The sequence below is a fragment of the Halichoeres trimaculatus genome, unplaced genomic scaffold (genome assembly GCF_033239565.1).
Source record: "Halichoeres trimaculatus isolate MK-OKI-2021-1 unplaced genomic scaffold, fHalTri1.1 fHalTri1_scaffold_1, whole genome shotgun sequence".
NCBI lineage: Eukaryota > Metazoa > Chordata > Actinopteri > Labriformes > Labridae > Halichoeres > Halichoeres trimaculatus.
In genome coordinates, this window is record NW_027437179.1 from 33398409 (window position 1) to 33417813 (window position 19405).

Here is a 19405-nt window from a genome sequence, read left to right on the forward strand (position 1 = left end):
ATAGGACTTGATATCTACAGCCTATCATAATTATAAAAAATATATAATCTTCAAGTTGATTTTTTTTTCTCAGTTAACTCAGTTGTGTGGGAAAAAAATGATTATAAAGAAGGTTTATAAATATCTTGAAGTCAGTGATACAATTTATTTTAAAACATAAAAGATTAATTCCTGCCATTTCGGCCACTGGAGGGCAGTGTTTCATTTGAAATCTGAGGCAGTGCTGCGACGTTTCCTTTGTTTGAGGTAAACATCCAGCTGTAAACTAAACAAGGTGTCTCTAACAAAGCGTATTTACAGTTGGCAGGTGAACAGCTCAGATGGAAACACTCGTTTAAAAGTCAGCTTTTCCAGAAACATGATCCGTGCAGCCTCTTTGTTTCTGTTTCTACTTTACCTCAGAGCTCTCTGAACTCATAATAGACATCTTAAATGTCAGCAGTGATACACAAATGAAAGAATACCATTACTTAGCTTAGAGCTCAGGTTTGTGATGAGACTGAAATGTCACCTTAAAAAACGAAGAGAAAGAAAGCTTTGACATTATTCAGCAGAGTGAGCATGAGAAACCTGTGTGCGTGTGCAATCTTATTTATGTTTATGCCTTTTTCATTCTGTCGCATATTAACTGTAGAATACAGAGCAGGAGGAAAACACAAAGCAAAGCCAAAACATCAAATTACTGGCAGTAAAATGAAGCCATATGGGATCTCTGCTTATTTTTCCATCCAGGCCAAAAAAGTGAATTGCCTTTTATGTTGAGGGAGTGACTCTGCTGGGGGAACAAGAGGCCAACAGTTTGGGCAATAAATCTTCATAAAACACACACACACACACACACACAGCACATGTATGTAAGTGTTTAATAAATAACAATATCAACAACAACATTTAACAAAAGTTTGCTTATAGCAGACCTGGGTCAAACTGTGCTTCAGTCCGGGAGCGGAGAAAGGCGACATGATTCGTAGGATTGTGCTGTGGTGCTGAAACTCTGAGGGTATGCTGCTCTGAGAAGCTGAAATTTAAGGCTGAAGATGTGTACAAAAAACTATGTGCACAAACAGAGTCCTGTAGAGCTACCTGCATGTCTTCATTTTTATATCTTTAGGCTTTAGTATAACAGCTCTAGAGGCTGAGATGAGGTTTTGTCATGATGTAAAGTTATTTAACACAATTCCAGTGTCATTTTTCAATTATTCTTCAGCAGTGAATCAGAAGGGAAAGGCTGGCAGAGGAAAGCTATTTTCCTTCAAAAACAACTTTCAGGGGGCGCTGTTGGCGTAGTGATTTCAGCATGCATCCTTGTATAAAACTGACTTTCTGCCCCTCTTCAGCTATCCTAACCTATAAAAAGCAAAATGCTTAAAAGTATTACTCAAAAAACAAGTTTCAGAGTCTTAATTAGCCATGACTTTGTGAGCATCTCCATTATAATGTACATTTTTTTGTCTCAGGTAGGTGCGACTACTTCCCTACTTCAGATTTAAAGGTTTTAAGCAGTCTTTGGACTCTGAATGCACTGAATGAGCCTTCAGAGTGTCTTTTAGAAATCAGAAGCTGTATCCAGTGTGATCATGCTTCTGTATGGTGATCATCTCAATCTGTTTCTCTGCATATTGTTTTATTTCACCTCTGTCTGTGAAGCAGTCAGCTCTCACTGTTTTGATTTGTTATACAGATGCATTTGAATCAGAGGTTTGGTTGTTATCAGAGAAACAGGCACTGTATCAGTTAGGGATGGGCATTTCAGGCAAAAATACTATTCCACAGTGAGAGGTCACTGTTTGTAGACTATTCAAACCATTCCCTGTCTTCCCCTGTAGATAAAAAAAAAGATCAAGCAGTTTTTATTGACTGTGCAAAGTTGTTATAGGCCAGTTTGATATATAAGTGGATATAGCAAGGTTTTGCATTTTGTCTTTGTTGAAGTTCTCTCAAGAGCTGTTTGGAGTTTGAGTCTTTGTGGTTTTCTCCATTTCAGAATCTCCCAGTGCCACTCCTCTTTTAGTGGAAAGTGGCACTTGAGCGTCCTTATGTTTTTATGGAAAAGCAAACATCTCTAAGATTTTTATTTATTATTATTCAATGATTATTCAAATATCCAACAATCACGACGCATCCTTAATATTAACCTCATGCCTCAAAGGTGACACCAAACTAATTTAAAGAGTAAAAAAGTGATTATTTTTGCATCTTCTTGCATTTATTTTGTGTCCGAAAGATGTCGAACTACTCAAACTGATCCAAGACTTTGTTAAAGCTTTCTGGGATGATATATCATTGTGCAACAAATCTTAGGCCTTAATGACTAATTTGTTATCCAAAGCAATATTCATAATTCAAAGAATAAGTATGCTGCTAAATTTACATTTTGCAATTTACATGGGAGGGAACATGAGGTTTAAAGCTGCCTTTGATTTGAATCCATCCAGTAAAGAAGCATCACAGGTAAACTTAGGCGAACAACCGTCCTTCAAAACCAATTCAAGGCATGCTGAAGGATGTTAGTGGAGTTTAAGACCCTGATTTACACCCAGCTGCAAAACTGGATCTGGTTTATCAGATCTGTCTGTGGAGGAGGCGGTTGTCTATGCTCACGTGTGCTGATCACATGGAGCAACAGACAACCAGCTTGAATGATTCCTCCACTGTGTCTTGTGCCAACATGTGGAGATGCAGTTGATGCATTAAAGCAAAATACAGGAGAGCTTTCACAACCGCCTCCAAAATGACTCATTATCTCATGGGCACAAGAGAAATCACTACCTTCGTGACGCTGACAGTTATCTGTTGGTGCAGCTTCTTTTGGAGACACAAAGGTCAAACAACTTTCTTCACTCCTGCAGTTCACTCCTCAGGACATGTAAACAGTTTTTGATGGAGTTCCCCTTTGAAGCACACTTATCAGAGGATTGAAAGACGAGATAATAAAAGACTTCATGTTCATGCTGAAACTACAATCATGTTGAAGCTTCCTGTAAGCTAACCTGTTATAAACAGACAGATGATGAGTGACACAACAACAAGCCCTGGATGTTCAGAGAAGCGCTCTGCAGACACGGTTTGACCCAGGCCTGGTGTTAAAACATGCAGTCCTGATACTTTTTCATATACCAATAATTTACTTTGTGCAGAGGGTGATGAGTATGTCCAAGTTTGAACTGAGTGTGTGTGTTAAAGTCTTCACTGCCGCCATGACTTGCGGCTCAGCACACACACACAGGCCCCGTTGATGCGTATAAGCCTCCAGGCCACCTGGTTCTTAAAGGTGGTCAATGCTCGGACAAAAGTGTGTGTGTTGGTGCAGTAAGAGTTCCATTGTTTGGCATCGATCCCCAAACAGCTCGATCTGCCGGAGCGCTCACTGTGACACGTCGTCTCAAAGAAATACTGCTTCTTCTTGACGTTGTTGATGTTCACGTCTGGCAGCACTGTCACCTCATTGCCTAAGATATCCGTCGCTTTGGTTTTGTTTCGCACCCACTCACTGATGCTGTCACACACAGAGTACACACCTCTGTGCTGAGGCTGCCCTGCTCGTCTGCGGGTCCTCCTGCCTCGACCCCATGACCCCACTGCTTCTGCTGGGTGTGCATCAGGAGGCTGAGCGCTGAAGAGCACCCGGGGGGAGTGGTAGCGCCGCTTGTTGAAGAGTTTGGGGTCCACAGTGGGGATGGGGTCGGGGTCCTTGACATGATCCTGCTGCTGGGTGGATGTGGGGGCACAAGAGTCTCCTCCAATGGCGGCCACAGCTCGGGCACTGAAGAGGAGGAGCAGGACCAGCATGGACGACCTCATGGGCACACAACCTGAGGAAGATAACAAACAACAAGATATGTAAGCAACTGTTTTCTACACATAATAATTTAATCACCTGGACAGATTTTCTGCTTTCACTTCTTACATAAATTAGAAAAAACAAACAAAAGTCTTTTTTTATGTGTGTCTCTGGTGGAGTTTAACCCCTGACATGTTGAATGTGGGTGAGGAGGTACACAACCACTGGGTTAAATCAATATTATCTGAATCCAAGCTGAAAATAGCTGCAAGGTGGACCCTTTCTTTGATCTTCTTCCATTAAAGTTCCAGCTTTAATAACCCTCATTTTTCTCCAAGGTGTCAGGATACAACATGTTGATTAGTGAGAATATTGAAAATGAGTTCATGCATGCTGCAGCTCCTCAGTAGAGTGGGAAAAGACATCTCATTCCACTAAAGTGCTCACTTGTTTTGTTGTAACATATTTTCAAACCCAGAACACAAAAAAATACATCTGACGTGAATAATCTGAATGTTAGTGCTGGAGGAGATGAAAGGACTGATAATTTGAAAATGTATCAGTGTTAAGATGAGAAAAACACTTATAATAGGCACAAAAAGATAAAGAGACAGGAGAGTAAGAGGCTGCACTACCTGACAGGCTCAGCAGAGGGCAGTAAATCCCTTGGTTTCATCTTTGAAGTATAAACAGGAAATGGTTGGCAGCTCAGTCATGGTGAAATGGCTTCAAAATAAAACTATCAGTCTAATAACAGCTATATGGAGGGAAATACAATCTATGTGGAATGAGCAGCTGTCTCAAAGATAGCAGGGTAAGCAGGGCGTAGCTTAGGCCACATGTTGCAGAAAGTAAATAATGTTCTTGTATTAAACAGATGATTTGAAAATCCAACACAACTTTAAAGCTCCTATAAGGAATTTATTAGTGATCTTGAAATACTCACACTTTTGTAGTTTTGTCCATAGTTCAGAGTTTAAAGTTAGATTATCACCACTGAAACTGGTTGTTTCTAAAACCTTTTTCTCAGCTGTTGTTGACCCAACCACAGCCTTTTTTGTGACCATAAATAGAAAGTCTTTTTTATGATACCCCATCTGCAGGCCAACGTTTCGCAGTGAGAAGTCCTTTCTCCTGAAAATAAGATTTCTTGGATGGAATAGGATGTCAGAGCAGAAGAAAGCTAAACAGGACAGTGATAGATCACAAGCTAAAATTGGGGTTAAGCTGTTTGTGATAGTGTTTATTTCAACCTACATGAAGCAGTTACTCTGCAGTGGTTTGTTCAAACTTGAGAGTCTATCAATAAAACGAAGAATGAGGTTACGTTAGCTCTGCTTGGTGAGGTTGGAGTTGGTAGATGTCACGTGTCCACCACAGTGTGTGATGTTGTTTCTGGGAAACAGAGTCTTCAACCTGGAAAAATCTACAGATTCTGGCCTAAGGTGTCAATAGCCACGTATACATGGACCCAAATATTTCGCTTGCATTCAGTTTATTTGCTCAAACAGAAAAAAATTATCCTTTGTATACACCTCGTTCCAAAAGAAAAGTGCCAATCTGAATGGACATTTAGGGGTAGAGTATTCCTTTCCCCAAACCGATTGAGGTATCATATATCCACTCAAATGGAAAGTTGTCAGGGTCAACTTGAGACGTTCCTCAATTTTAAAAATGGTGGCGAGCAGTCAGCACTGTACTGTTGCAGAACGGGCAGCACAGACAAATGCGACACAAATCTCAAATTAATCCCATGCCCTCTACAGCTCATCTTCTCTGTCATTTTCCGCAGGAGCACATGGGTTTCAAGTTGCTGCTTTAAAAAAAGCGTAGCAACTGTCCCAACAACCGTGATAAACAAACTGTCATTGTCCATCTTTGATAAATCACGTGATGTTTACGTTTTTCTGCGCATGTCTCATTGACTACTCCGTTTGATTATAGCGGCGCATGTAGACCAGAGATTGGAATATTCCTTTCCATGTATACTATTGTTTTCGGAAAAGTCATTCAGAAAGATTCCATCGGGAAAGACGAAAAACTCCTCATGTAACCATGGCTACTGCTATCAACACCAAACTGACAGCCCTCTCAGCGCCTTTAAGTAGATAAAGTCCAACAACATTATCATCTTTTTATGCCTTTGTTTTAAAAATCAAAGGAGCACCCTTAAAGGAAAGTGAGTGAGAAGTTAAGATTTTCATATAAGTTGTAAAAATAATTGTCCATCACTTGATTCCAGCCAAGTTAGCACATCTCCAAATGGCATAAATGGCTTCACCTCACAATATAGCTAAGCTTAACCCTAGTTGACAACAAAGGAAGCAGACCCTAACATCTTCTCTTGTACAAACTATTCTGGAGTTCAGATAAATGCATATTTAACAAGTTAGTCTTTTTATTGTATTGTTTACCAGAAGGCTTGGTGCCAACCTTAACTCCACCCTCTGTCTACTTCTAAGTTAACACAAAAGTTACGCTGAGTCAGCATATCCAATATGGTGACCGCCATCCCAACTCTTCTCCAGGACGCAGTGGGTGATGTCACTGAAACTATGTGCATGTTTTATTCAATCCATGGATAAAACAAGGAGAAATGTCGTTTGCGGGATTTTATGGATGAATAAATCAGCCTTCTGCTTCAGTATCCATCACAGACCTCTTCTTGATGTCAAAGATTTATGATGATCTCCTCTGAGCTCAAACAGCTTTACATGATCCTCAAACTGAATTCACGGTCATGGAAAAGGGATCCATGTGTTGTCTCTTTGTGAGGAGGAAAAAAAGGAGCAAATCTCAGGAAGCAGAGCTGATTCTCTCCGTGACATGTCAAACAAATGAGCAGATGTTGTAATACATCAGTGGAGAAAGGTGTCATATCATAAAAAAAACACTCATGTGACCTCTGATCACATTGATACCGCTCTCCTCTCATCACACCTTGATGCCAAACATCACAACACAACATCTGTCTGCAGAGGCTGGCGCTCACTGACAGCCTGCGTACTGTATTTAACGCCACGCAACAGACGTGTTACCACCTGCGCGTCCTCAGCGCTCAGGCTCTGTCAGATAGCTTTATTATACACTGTGATGGCCTCGGGTGGCAGGGGAGACGCTCGTGGATCAAACTGTTGGCACAACAAATCAACAGTGAAATCACAGCCTGTGCAAGAGAGCATTTAATGTGAGTCATGATTACAACAATCAAAAACTTGTGAGGTCTGTCCAACTCTCCTCACACCTCACTCCTCTGCTCTCACTCTTTCTTTGTGCCGTGAAACATTTAAACACAAAATAATCATTACTCGATCAGTTTCACAGTGATTGCTGTAAACAGAGGAGGAGACCGCAGCCAAAGTGCTCTTTTCTTTCACATTTTGTGCCAATTTGTACCGCTTAAAGGCATACAGGAAGGTTTTTTTACAGCAGGAAGCAGAGAGAAAACAGAAAAAAGGTCTCAAAGATGAAGAAAAAAGAGGATAAGTGCTAATGAGCACAGCACCTCCCTGGTGACAACATCTCTATCACAACAGCAAGTAAAAGGCTTTTAATTAAGAGAAACCAAACAAAAGGTGCATTACTCACACGTCTTTGTGTGACACCTTAATAAAGCAGAGTCTTATTTCAATTTAAGGGTCATGTTTCTCCTGTTTTTCATTAATAGATGCTGAATACACTCGTTTAAGAGCTTAGTGGAAATAGGGCTGACTTGAATCATTAAGCAGTATGTTTTAAATTTCAGCAGCTAATCGATAAAAGAATATAACAGTGATTTTTACAGGATGCTTTTATTGAAATCTCCTCCCATGTCACACAAAAACGAAACCTATTGCTCTCCGCACCACGATGCTCTTGTCAGGTTTTTGGTAGCTCTGGTGGCCTTTGGTTGTCAAGTAAACAAAGAAAATGTTGCATTGTGTTACAAACTACTTCAACATAGTTGTCTTAACAAGCTGTATTATGCTTGTTGTGTAAAGTGGATCTGAATTAATTTAAAAAACAAAACAAATTACAGGTTTGAAGCTAAATTCTTTGAGTGATTTTCAGCAAAGAATGGGGTCTCCAACTCTGACTCCATCTGTGCAGCCCTCTCTCCTGTTCTCCTGTCCTGAGTGGATTTTATCGCAATAAACATGAATATGTGAGTATGAGTATTGTATTCAAGCTCTACCGAGTTGTTCGTTTGGGTGTGACTTGATTAGTTTGGTAATTTGAGAATTGGTCGTGGCTGCAGCTCAGTGGTATATCATCACCTCCCAAACAGAAAGTCAAGGATTCAATTTGATTCTTCGTCACATGACCGAGTGCCCTCAAACAAGACACTGCACCCCAAATTGATCAGTACAGCGTGAGTGGGAACCCCTGGGTACTCTTCAGCACTCAACCTCCCAATACACACCCAGCAGAAGCAGTGGGGTCAGGACGCAAGTTTTGTGAGTACGAAGTGGAGTGTGGCGTGAGTCGATTCTTGTCGTTCTAAAGGCTGTGTTATGAGGCTTTTATGCTTTTTAACATTCTGTGTGATGTCCATCGGTGTCCATTCCCATACTGCAGGGGGCAGTGTATCACAAACATCTGTCTACCAGATAAGGATGGGTACCGAATTAGGTACTTTTATAGGTACCGACCAAATTCTGTCAAAAGTACCGGGTACCAATTCACGAAAAATCAAAAGGTACCATGGTACCATTAGGTACCTACATGCTTCCTTGTGACTGTGGAGGAGTAAAAGAGTAGGTGATTTTCCATGCCGGACATGAACACAATGTTATGTTATTTTTTGAGCAATGAATATGTTAAATTGGAAGAAAATGCATTTCATAATTAAACAAATTGATATTTTTTACCACATAAGCACAAAAAAGTTCCGAAAATTGGTACCGTTGAGTACCGATACGATTACCTGGTACCATATCGTTTCAAATGTGAAAGGTACCCATCCCTAAAATGTACTATACGTGAGCCGAAGAATTTTGGCTTTGTTTAAAACCCATTTACATATCTGTCCCTCAGATTTTTCCAGGTTCTTTTAACTGATTCCTCTTCTCTGCCGAGAGTGGCTGCAATTTTATGCCATGAATTATTGATCATTTGGTTATCATGTTGATCTCTGTGTGAAGACTCATATAGATGCCTGTATTTCTGCACTTCAACCACGTCCTATGTCCATGCGTCTCCGTCTGGCAGATTAGAAGTTTTCATGCACAGAAATTTTCTGCGTGAAAGGGGCCATGTGAGAGGGCGTGGGTGCGAAAATGACGTAATTTGTCCGCACGAAGCCATGCGGACCCCATGGACACCTCAAGCATAAATCAGCCTTAACAGGTTACGTGAGCTGGAAACTTAAGAAAATCTTATCCTGATTTAAATCTTAGTCTCCATTTAGTTCTTTCTGTTTTACTTTTGGGATAGACTTTAGCATCAGGTAAGTATCAATAACATTTGTGTACTTTTCTGTCTGACTTAATGTATGGTCTTTTTTTGAGCACCTGGTGTTCATTTAGACACTCCCATTGATCTACATGTGTACCTTTTCAGTGTCTCCACGTGAACTGTAGCACCTCAGCTTCTTCTACAGGACGTGATTAGAGCTCTGTGTGGTCTGGGCTCCTGCCATCAGGCCCGGCTGTGGCCCCCATCCAGCACCCCTCTGTCCTTCCTCTGCCTCCACTGCGTACCCTGCTGAGAGACAAGCAGAGAAAGTGTCTCACCCGGCTCGTAAACCCGCAGTAAACACATTCTTTGTGAGGCCGATACTGGAAGAGAAAGTTAATGTGTTCTTCCCAGATCCTCACATACTGAACATACCAAAATAAAGCAGCAGACCTGCATAATGTAGGTTATCTACGCTGGAAACTCTGAGACTTAAACACTCCTGCATCATTAAAGACAGATATACAGCAAGACTGTTCAGGTTTAACGATTATTTAGGAAAAAGATAAAACCAGATCATTCAGGAATTTTGTGTATGATGGCTTCTAAACACTGAAGAAGTTTACACTTTGTCAACACTTCATAACATTTCAGGATATCGCAGTTTATCATCTTCTCTGTCTCCGTATCAGATTCTCCCTTGTGATTTCATCCAGTGAGCCCATGAGTCTCTTCTCTGCTGTGTTTCATCACAGCAGCCAGAGCAGGATAATCCATCACAGTAAAGCAGAAGCTGAGTCTGTTTTGTCATTTCGTTTCATCGTTCTGTCACCACGCTCAAGTATCTTCAAGACTCAGCAGAGAGCGTGTTATGGTACATTTCTCTTAGTGCCAATCACCTGACGTTCACACAGAAACACTGAAATCAAAAGCAACGACCGAAGACAGGAAGAAGTCAGTGAGCAGGTCGTGGCACACAAAGGAATGGCATTTATATATAAATAGAAGTAAATGGACGGTAAATCTGCAGGACACCAGTGTACTCCAGTAAAGGCTCTGCACTGGCACAGGAAGTGTTTCTGCTTTATGGCATCTTTGCAGTGGTGGTCTCCAGCTGTCAGCAGCTTTAAACCTGTGTGAGCTTTTAAATCTCAGGATGGGATGTTTAACAAACAAACTGCTGAACTACCTGTCCTGCAACCCTTCTCTGCAACAGATACCCACTCAAACTCATGTGATTTCATTTTCCCACTTAGTTCAGGCAGTTTACTTCTTACTTTATATCACAAGTAAATACTAACAAACTAACAAAAAAGTATTTGGTTAATGTGTAGTATTTCAATGCAGAAAATACTATTTTTTAAAAAAGGGGAAAATAAGAAAAAAACGATTCACTTTTTTTTTTTTATTCTTGAAAAAAAGTGTGTGTATGATTTTGTAAGAGCAGCCATTTTTAAAAGGGTCAAAGTACCACTATAGCTGCCTGTCATTGAATGATATATATATATATATATATATATATATATATATATATATATATATATATATATGTATATATATATATATATATATATATATATATATATATAATTTTTTAAAGTTCATATATATATATATATATATATATATATATATATATATATATATATATATATATATATATATATATATATATATATATATATAATTTTTTAAAGTTCATATATATATATATATATATATATATATATATATATATATATATATATATATATATATGAACTTTAAAAAATTATTTAAAAAAAGAAATAAAAAAGAATAAACTATTTTTAAGAAAAAGTGTCAAATATGCCACCTTCTGCAATATAGGGTTAAAGGGATGCCGCACTTCAACACAATTCAGAAAAATGGACAAAAATACTGACAGTACAACAGTCCCTAAGGTGAAGCCAAAACCTGCAGAGCTCCACCTGTTGACAAGCTGTGGCATAGACAATAAAGTTGACCTCCTCTGATCATGGCAGGCAGATCAAACTAAAAAATCAAAATACATGCTTTCTGACAGAGTAATGCATTTAAATCATGCTGATTCATGTGTATGTTGTTTTTTTTGTTTTTTTTTTGGAATAGATGAGAATTAGTAAGGTATTCAATGTCAAATAGAGGGGGTGTGACATATTTGATCGTACTAAAGACAAATTAGGACTGGTGTAACATTTTTCACCAATTTACCAAGAACCAAAACCTCAAAAATAAGATAAGGTCAAGTCATCTGATAGATCTGTGAAATTTTGTCAGTAACAGAAATGTGTGATAAGGTTGGGGGAGAGGGTCTGATGTTAGTCTGGTGGTTTTATCTGCCAGATCCCTTCCACCCTTTCCATGGTTATTAATTACGTCAGCACTCATTGCAGGGATGTTTTGGGGTCACATTTCTCAAGGATAAATGGTAAATCAATTGTATCACATTCGACCATTCACAGAACATTCTCATTCAGTTGATGACTAATCCCATTGTTTCATTAATGGCACAGCAGCAGGGGCAGATTTGGGGTTAAGGGTCTTGCCCAAGATGACTTTGGCATGTGGGCAGTGGGAGCTGTGAACGCACCCTGACATTAGGATTGAGACTTTACCACCAAGCCACAGCCACCCCATTGTGAGCAGGACTCTCATCCATATTCACAGATGGTGAGATGTTGGTTGGTGCTGACAGTAAATGTGAAAGAAGCAAACCTTGAACAAGGACTCTCTTAATTAACCAAAAGTGTACAAGGATATCATATTGTTCAAAAAAAGATACCAACATATGTGCTTTCAACCTTTCCTACCTGGGCACTTCTCAGCACCATCATTATTTTTATTCAGCTTCACAAAGTGCAGCAGCTTTGTTAATCTAAAATGAATGTCATGGTTATTTTCAGGGTCTAATTTTGGCCCACGGCACACAGCTGAACACTAACATCTAAATTCGAAGGTTAGGAGACACGCAGTCAGCAGTCTGCTCCTGTGGCGAGAGGAGAATAGCAACATTCATTCAAGCTACTAGGTGGGCTTCAAATATGCACAAAACACCGCTGTACAACATTAGTGTGCACTGGGGCATCTCACATTGAACTACTCATTGAGCCTTGAAGCAGATGGGCTGCAGCAGCACACGACCGCCTGATGACTAAGGGCTGGAAATATGCCGCTCCATCAGATAACAGAGAAAGATGGTGAGGACGGTGAGGGAAGTGCTACTTTTTGGCACACCTTTAAAGCCTCAGAGCAGATTGATATTCAGACTCTCACTTCCTACTTCTAACTCAATAAAACACCACTGGGATGATGTCGAACAGGATATTTGATGCAAAATGTGCCAAGTATAACTCTGCAAGAATAAACATGAACAAGATCCAAGTGGGATTTTTCTGAAAGTGGGGCAATACAGGCCGTCCTGGAGTCATAACATCCCTGTGATGAGAGAAAATAAAGACAACAAAACTACATCTGCTGCTATGAATAAAATAGATGTTACATGCCGTGTAAACATCAGGCTTTATAGCCTCTAACTGAGACACCTTTTCACCATCTCATAACTACAAGAACACAATACTTTATAGATTTCATGAATAAAAAAAGGCTGTAAATCAATTTTAAATCACCTACCACCACCAAAGTCCGACTTCAGTCATTTCTCTAACATCAATACTAAAATTTCTGTGTGATCACTTTACACATAAGAAAGTCGCTTAAATACGCTTCTGACAGCTTATGTCAAAATCTTAAGTGGCAAACTCCAGAGTTTTGAAAAAGACCTACATTTTAATCTATTTTTTTTATTTGGAGTACTTTATTTTTTAGTCCTGAACTCCACTAATAGCACTAACACTTTTTATCTCTATTGTTTTAACACTTTTACCCCCCTATCTGGTTTATCTTTTTTTCATTCATTTAATTTTATTTCAGAGAATGTATCAGATATCATTTTATAGTTTAAATCTTTGATGTGAAATTACAGAATTGAAAAAGTGACATACTGAATTTAATGAAACAGTATAATGCTGTTAAAAACAATGCACTATGGGAAATAAAACTTGCCCACAGTCCCAGTGGCCATATACTCCTAATTACGTTGATTTACAGTTTACTGCTGAGGTTTATAGGAAATTCGTGATGTTTTATGAAATTTCCACCACAATTCAGGAGCACGCACAGAAGTTTCAGTTGCAGCAACACCTCTCTAAACATTCATTGCAACTAGGGCAAATTACAGCACACACATCAGTAAGCTGCTGTATTTCTAGAGATAGTGTAAACAGTTTGTGCTGCAGAATACTGGTGGAATTGCCGCCAGTAAAATGCTGTATGCTTAAATCTTTTCAGCAAAATACGTTAAATTCAATTACATTACCTTTCTGCATTTTATTTTTTTTACAGTTAGGTTGGTAGAATCACTGTTAATCACTGGCAGCACTTGCCAACACAACCCTAGTGTACACCCTAATGTAATCGTCCTTCTGTAAAACACTTTGGGCTTGAGATTTGTGTCACTGACGTCTTCCATCACCTTGTTATTTATATGTATATTTATATATATATATATATATATATATATATAAATATATATATATATATATATATATATATATATATATATATATATATATATATATATATATATATAGCATTTTTCTAGTCACATGCTGTGTTCAGGGCACCAGAGGCTCACGGATGTTGTAGTACTTGGGACTTGCTCTAACTGCAGTTCCAAAATAAAGTCGGGACTTTTCATCAGCATTGTAAAAAAAAAAAAAAACTTTTGTGTGAAAAAATAACGGTTGTGTAAATATTCAGCAGGAAATTACCTGGGAGATTGATGGTGACTTCCTGTGATGAATTGATTTGCTTTGTTACAGCACTTTATGACACTTCACAACAAACTATCTTGAACACACCTTGGTCCGGCGGTTTCTTTGAACGCTTTTGGTACCGTTCATTCACAACTTGTCGTTTTTAGCAATTTATGGATAATTCGCTCAGTCACCTGCTTACACTTGGATTTATCTCTCCATTTTCGGCTTTTGACTCCACAACAAACGTCTTCATCCGCGGCTTTCAAGCTCGAGGGCAGCATGGACATATAGGACCTTAATGAACGCCACGTGAGGGCACCTGATTCCTGTCATCAAACCGTCAAACAGGTAAGTTTCAGCCTTTTGTCCTAACATGCTTCCAGACTCTGGTTATTTTGGCTTTGGCTGTGTTCAGTTGCTGTTTTGCGCTCAGAAGTGAACATTTTGTGGTGCTTCCGAGCTGTTTTAAGTTTTCTGGTTGCTTGCAAGCTTGTACTTGGGTTTTGCTGTGAATTCAATTTTGTCTTTTACTTTCTTAGATTATTTTTCATTGGTCTCAAGCTGCTGTTTTATTGCTTTTATGAGTGGAAATAGGGTGGTGTTTAACAGAGGTTGCCTTAATATTTATGCAGTAGATTTTAGTCTTTAAGAGGAACTTGGGGATGCTGCTAATAGAAAGCAGAAAGATAATGTTAAGGAGGGACAGTATTCAGAGCTTTTTGGGCTGTGTTGCTGGCTTGGCAGTAGTCTTCTTCTTTTACCCCAACAAAATTGATATTAACATATGCTTTAAAAGATAATCACAAGTTTCTTTTTGTTTATTTATTCTTTTTGTGCAGCTCCACAAATGCAGCTGTCTTTGTTTGCTGTTATGTAATGTTATTGGTTTTGCTGCATTTTCCCCTCCTTTTTATTTTCATTACTTTATTTTTGTCAAAACAAGCGCAAGCTACTTGTTTCTTCTTCTCTGACTTTTTTCTATTCGTATTCACTCTTCTGTTTATGTCACTAAAAAAACCTAGATGTTTCCCCAAGCACATTTTGAGCATTAGAAGGAAAGAAACAGGCACACATAACTTATGATGCAGCATGAAGGCTGTACCATTTAAGATACATGGACAATTTCATAGTTTTAAAGCTAATTTGTTTTTTTTCACCTTCTTTTCCCACAGTTTGTCTTGATTTATTGAACTTATTTGTCTAAGGCTGTTGTGTCTTGACTGGCCTGATGGGCAGGCTGCTCACTATAAATGTTCCTAGGTTCATAGAATAACTCCTCTTTTCTCCTACTGAGTCCAGTTGATAGACTCTGTTCCCTTTTCTCATAAAATTATTTTTTTTAGATGAAGTGCTGCTCTGTGCTTCCAGCGTTTAATAAGATGATACCAGACTTATCTTTTACCCAGACTTCACACTACAGACAGTGTATGTGTTTTCCAAACCAAACCAAGCTGCAGAACTTGTGCAAACAATTTGTGTTTTATTGCTTCACATCATAACTGACACTTAGCACGTCACTCAAATGCTCTGCTGTAGGGATGGAAAATAAGATCGTTTATCAAGCAGCCCATGAGTTGACTGACAGAAGGTTATTCAGCAATTTCCTTTTCACAAGCTAATGCCAGAAATGTCCTGCAAGAGAAAACAACTTGCCCTTTCCTTTTGCTATGGTTACTCGATTGGTTTGGCAACAATGAGGACATCCTTCTGGAAATGCAACAGGCCATGTCTAGATTTCTGACACGTTGATAGCTGATAATGGCGGATCATTGCATGATAAGGAAGTTACTTTTGCTTGTAGCTTTACCTTTTGATCTTCCTATTTGCTAAGCCTCACTTGCAGTGTCTACCTGTTACTTCATCAGGTTGGGTAGTTTATTATTGCCAAAGCCCCAGTTGAAGCTAAGGCAAGTTTGGGGTAAGTATATTTGTGTCATTCAGTGTCGTATGACTTGTATTGCTAGCTCTGTAGATGCATGCATGCAGTGAAGGTAGACTAAACAGTTGTTCTCTGACGCTGTAAATGAAATAAATCAACACACCAATCAGTTATGTGCTCTGTTAGCCCTGAAAGGAGAGGCCACCCACAACCACTGACCTACAACTCATTAGCTCTAATGGAGTCAGTTTAATGAGCCCCGTCAGGGATGACTGACAAGCGGCCTTTGCTGGCACATAATCCAGCCTGCAGACCACGAACAATCTACCTCCCTCTGAAAAAAAAGGTCTGTGGTTCATTCATATGGTAAAAGTCACACAGACCGCTCCGGTAACCTGATCCAGCTCCAGGGCTGGAGCTCATTCAGAGGGGAAGGGAGGTGCAGGTGACTTTATCTGAAAGCCACCAATGGGCTTTGAATGACATGCGGCTCATTACTCTGCTGTGGTCATTGGTGCAAAACTGAAGCTTTGCTTTGTGCTGAGTTTGAGCTGTCTGGCTTTAAAGATCCAACAACAGTCACAGAAAAATGGCCAAATGACAAAATATAAACATGACGGCCACAGTTTGAATAAGTGCTGATAGTTTTATTTTTGAGACAATTCTGTCTGGTCTCCATGAACATACTTCAACATGCATGAAATTTGACTTAATTCCCTCTTTTGAACATTTAAAATAAAGAAACTCAGATATATGCCTTTAATTTTTATCTTAAGTATTATTCAGGTCATTGGAAGAATATTTTTAAGATTTGAACTGTTGATTTCAAATTATACATTAAACATGAAATTTATTTTTACAGTAGCTATTTTGTCTAAATTGACCAAAATTCTGAGTTGCTTCTGATTATTTGATTTACAATTATCACTTTATAGTTGAAAAGGATCATAATCCAAGTCAGTGAAAAGGAAAGCATCTCAAAAAAGCATTTTGCTTTCTTAGACATCCAAGGTAACGTTTTAACTTAAAGATTTCTTAGTCTGCATGTGAGCACGTCAAACTTGCACCCTTTTTAAGAAAAAAAAAAAAAAAAAAAGACACCAAAAAGTATTTACCTAGTGTGAACGTTCGAATGCTTCCTTGCCCATCTCCTTCATGATAACTATAATCCTTCGTTTGTCAAGTTTTACCCAAGCGGCAACTTCCAGTCTGAGAATATGAGACAATGCGGAAGTGCTAAAATCTGCTGTTTCTCAAGTGTTCGCATGAGGTTGGTTCCGGAAGTAGCTGAAGTCACATACAAAACACACCAAGCCAAAAAAAGCCATTTTCAAAGCAGAAATTAACCTATATACAGCCTGGTTCAAAAAACGTCTCCTGTCTGAGTCGCTAATTTTACTACCGGCTCCCACTGTACGGGGGTGAATTTTTTTCTAACGCGGCCGTTCAGATGATATTAAGATCACGAGCTCCCCCAATAAGAGGCACAGCTGAGGGTCACGTGAAGGCCGGCGCCCTATGGCTGTAGGCGAAGCCCTTGCCACTACCAATATGGCCGCTATAGCCAGTGTGCTTAATTTTCCGTTTCAGAAACAGACAGGTGACATCGGCGAGCCTACGTCCATGTTTTATACAGTCTGTGGTTTTTCCATTAAAAAACGTTTATCAGTTCAAATTATTCTCAACACAAACACTTTTTTCTTTCTTTGTGGTCTTCAATATCATTTTGTTCTTCCACATTTAATACAAATGTGCATATCTCTGTTGAAGAGGACTGGCTCTTATAGAAACAAATAAAGGCTCAGTCAAACTGATTTTTTTTTTCAAATATTTATCTAGACTAGAACAAGTCGAAGTCTGTTTTGCTAAATTCTGCTAGTAACTACACACTGTCCCTTTTCATTCCTGAGTAATGAGCCATACTCTCACTACCACTTGGGTGTAGCTTCTCTCATGTTTAACTTTTCAAAAAAGTCAAATTTTAACTGGAATAATACAGCATGGTAGTTTTCTTTAAGCAATGATTTCAGATAAAAAGAGAGGGATATGATTTTCTAAATGTTACAAAAACACAATGATCTTAGGTTGTCACAAAGGCGCTAAGAGGACGATTGGTCGAGCGTTGATTGCAGCGACACTTTTGGCTTGAATTAGTAGTGTTTTTCTAGGATTAAGACTCTCTTTTCCATGAGCACTCTGTGACTCTTGCCAAGGCATGTGTTTACTGAGATATGTGCAGATACCATATAGAAATAACCAGTTTAGTTGCTGATAATCTCATTTTGAATTGTAGATTGTGAACAGGGAAATATATAGAAGTTTGACTATTTTAAAACCACTTGTTAAGTCTTTACAGTGCCTTTAGGTTGTCACTCAGCGTTTTAAAGACTGTATATATATATATCCAGGCCGTTCTTCCTGCCTCTACAGAAAGCCTGAAAAGCCTCTCAGCTGTGCACTTCACACAGCAGTCTGTTATATTTCCTGAACTGCTTGCGTCTTAATTGATGGATGAGAATCCGTTAATTACCCGTGCAGCCTGCTCTGATTAGATGATTGTGTTGATGAGCATTCACTGGCAAGAAGAAGCAGAAACGACGGAGTGTAAACATCTCTCTGCTCAAACTGTTTTCAGTCAAAGGTAAAGAGGGCATGGTTTTGTTGCCATAGTAACCGTAGAGATAAATTCCTGCCTGAGGCTTCTTTTTAGAGGTACTGTGGAGAGGTAGACAGGAAGAAGAGTGTCAAAATGATAGGAAGACAAAAAGCATGTAGAGGCAGTGAGAAAAGTAACTCACAGCTCGCAGCTATGGTTCACTTTACTGTGAAATACAGGAAGGGTTTAATACTGCCAACGACAACTGTTCCTCATTACCCAAATACTTCTTGACTGAAGTCCAGCTAAAAAAGGTGAATAGCAGTTCAGCTTTCATTCATATTCCCATTAGAGGAATGCTATTCTCTCTGAACTCGGATCTTACATCAGGCCGCTCTTTCAACACACTGCTCACACAGCAGCAGGTGATAGCTGGCTGTGAGTTAAAGACAATAGGGAACAATGGCAGGAAATTGGGTGGAAAAGTAAACTGCAGAGATCAGTCTGTCTGAAGTGAAGATGTCTTATTATCTCTTTTTTTCCTTTAAAAAATGATTTTTTGATACTTTGCAAAAGAAAAAATGACCTAAAATGTGCATCAAAAAGTAAAACAGATTTGGGTAAATTAATTCTAAATAGGATGACATTTAATATTCAACATGTTCAAATATTTAATAATTTGGTAGCTTACACCCACAGAGGCTAGCTGCATTCAAAGTGCAGCCCTGTTAACTGGCAACTTCCAGTTGAATGTGTCTCTTGCCATTGCCTTTCGTTTTATCTGAAGCCACATCTGATAAGAGTTTTTTCATATTGTAGTCAAAAAGAGGGAGCATGCATTTGAAAGAACTCGTCCTGTTTTTAACAGCTGTTGCAACCATGACAAGCTCTTACACATCTGGCTGAGAGTCGCCTGATAACTGATTAATTCTTGAGAAACATTAGTGACTCTTAAA

The 19405-nt window shown here is 39.0% G+C and overlaps 2 protein-coding genes across 6 annotated transcripts in view; one reads left to right on the forward strand and one right to left on the reverse strand.

The window, feature by feature from the left end:
- Positions 1 to 864: 864 nt before the first annotated feature.
- ngfb (nerve growth factor b (beta polypeptide)) overlaps positions 865 to 19405 on the reverse strand; it is a 31786-nt gene continuing 13245 nt past the window's right edge. The window contains exons 1-3 of one of the 5 annotated variants that reach the window (XM_074669837.1): positions 14077 to 14147; positions 9315 to 9463; positions 865 to 3812 (exon numbers count right to left, since the gene is read on the reverse strand). In XM_074669837.1, coding sequence (XP_074525938.1) covers positions 3187 to 3801 — 615 coding nt within the window. In that variant the 5' untranslated portion in view covers positions 3802 to 3812; positions 9315 to 9463; positions 14077 to 14147 and the 3' untranslated portion in view covers positions 865 to 3186. Of the gene's footprint in view, positions 3813 to 9314; positions 9467 to 13986; positions 14057 to 14076; positions 14148 to 19405 lie in introns of those variants that run through there. The other 4 variants (XM_074669860.1, XM_074669853.1, XM_074669845.1 and 1 more) reach the window with 4 other exon arrangements.
- The window catches only part of LOC141790125 (potassium voltage-gated channel subfamily A member 10), a 114780-nt gene continuing 109616 nt past the window's right edge, over positions 14242 to 19405 (forward strand). Inside the window, exon 1 of the mRNA XM_074669796.1 lies at positions 14242 to 14322. The gene's annotated coding sequence lies outside the window, so the exon portion shown is untranslated. The remainder of the gene's footprint in view (positions 14323 to 19405) is intronic.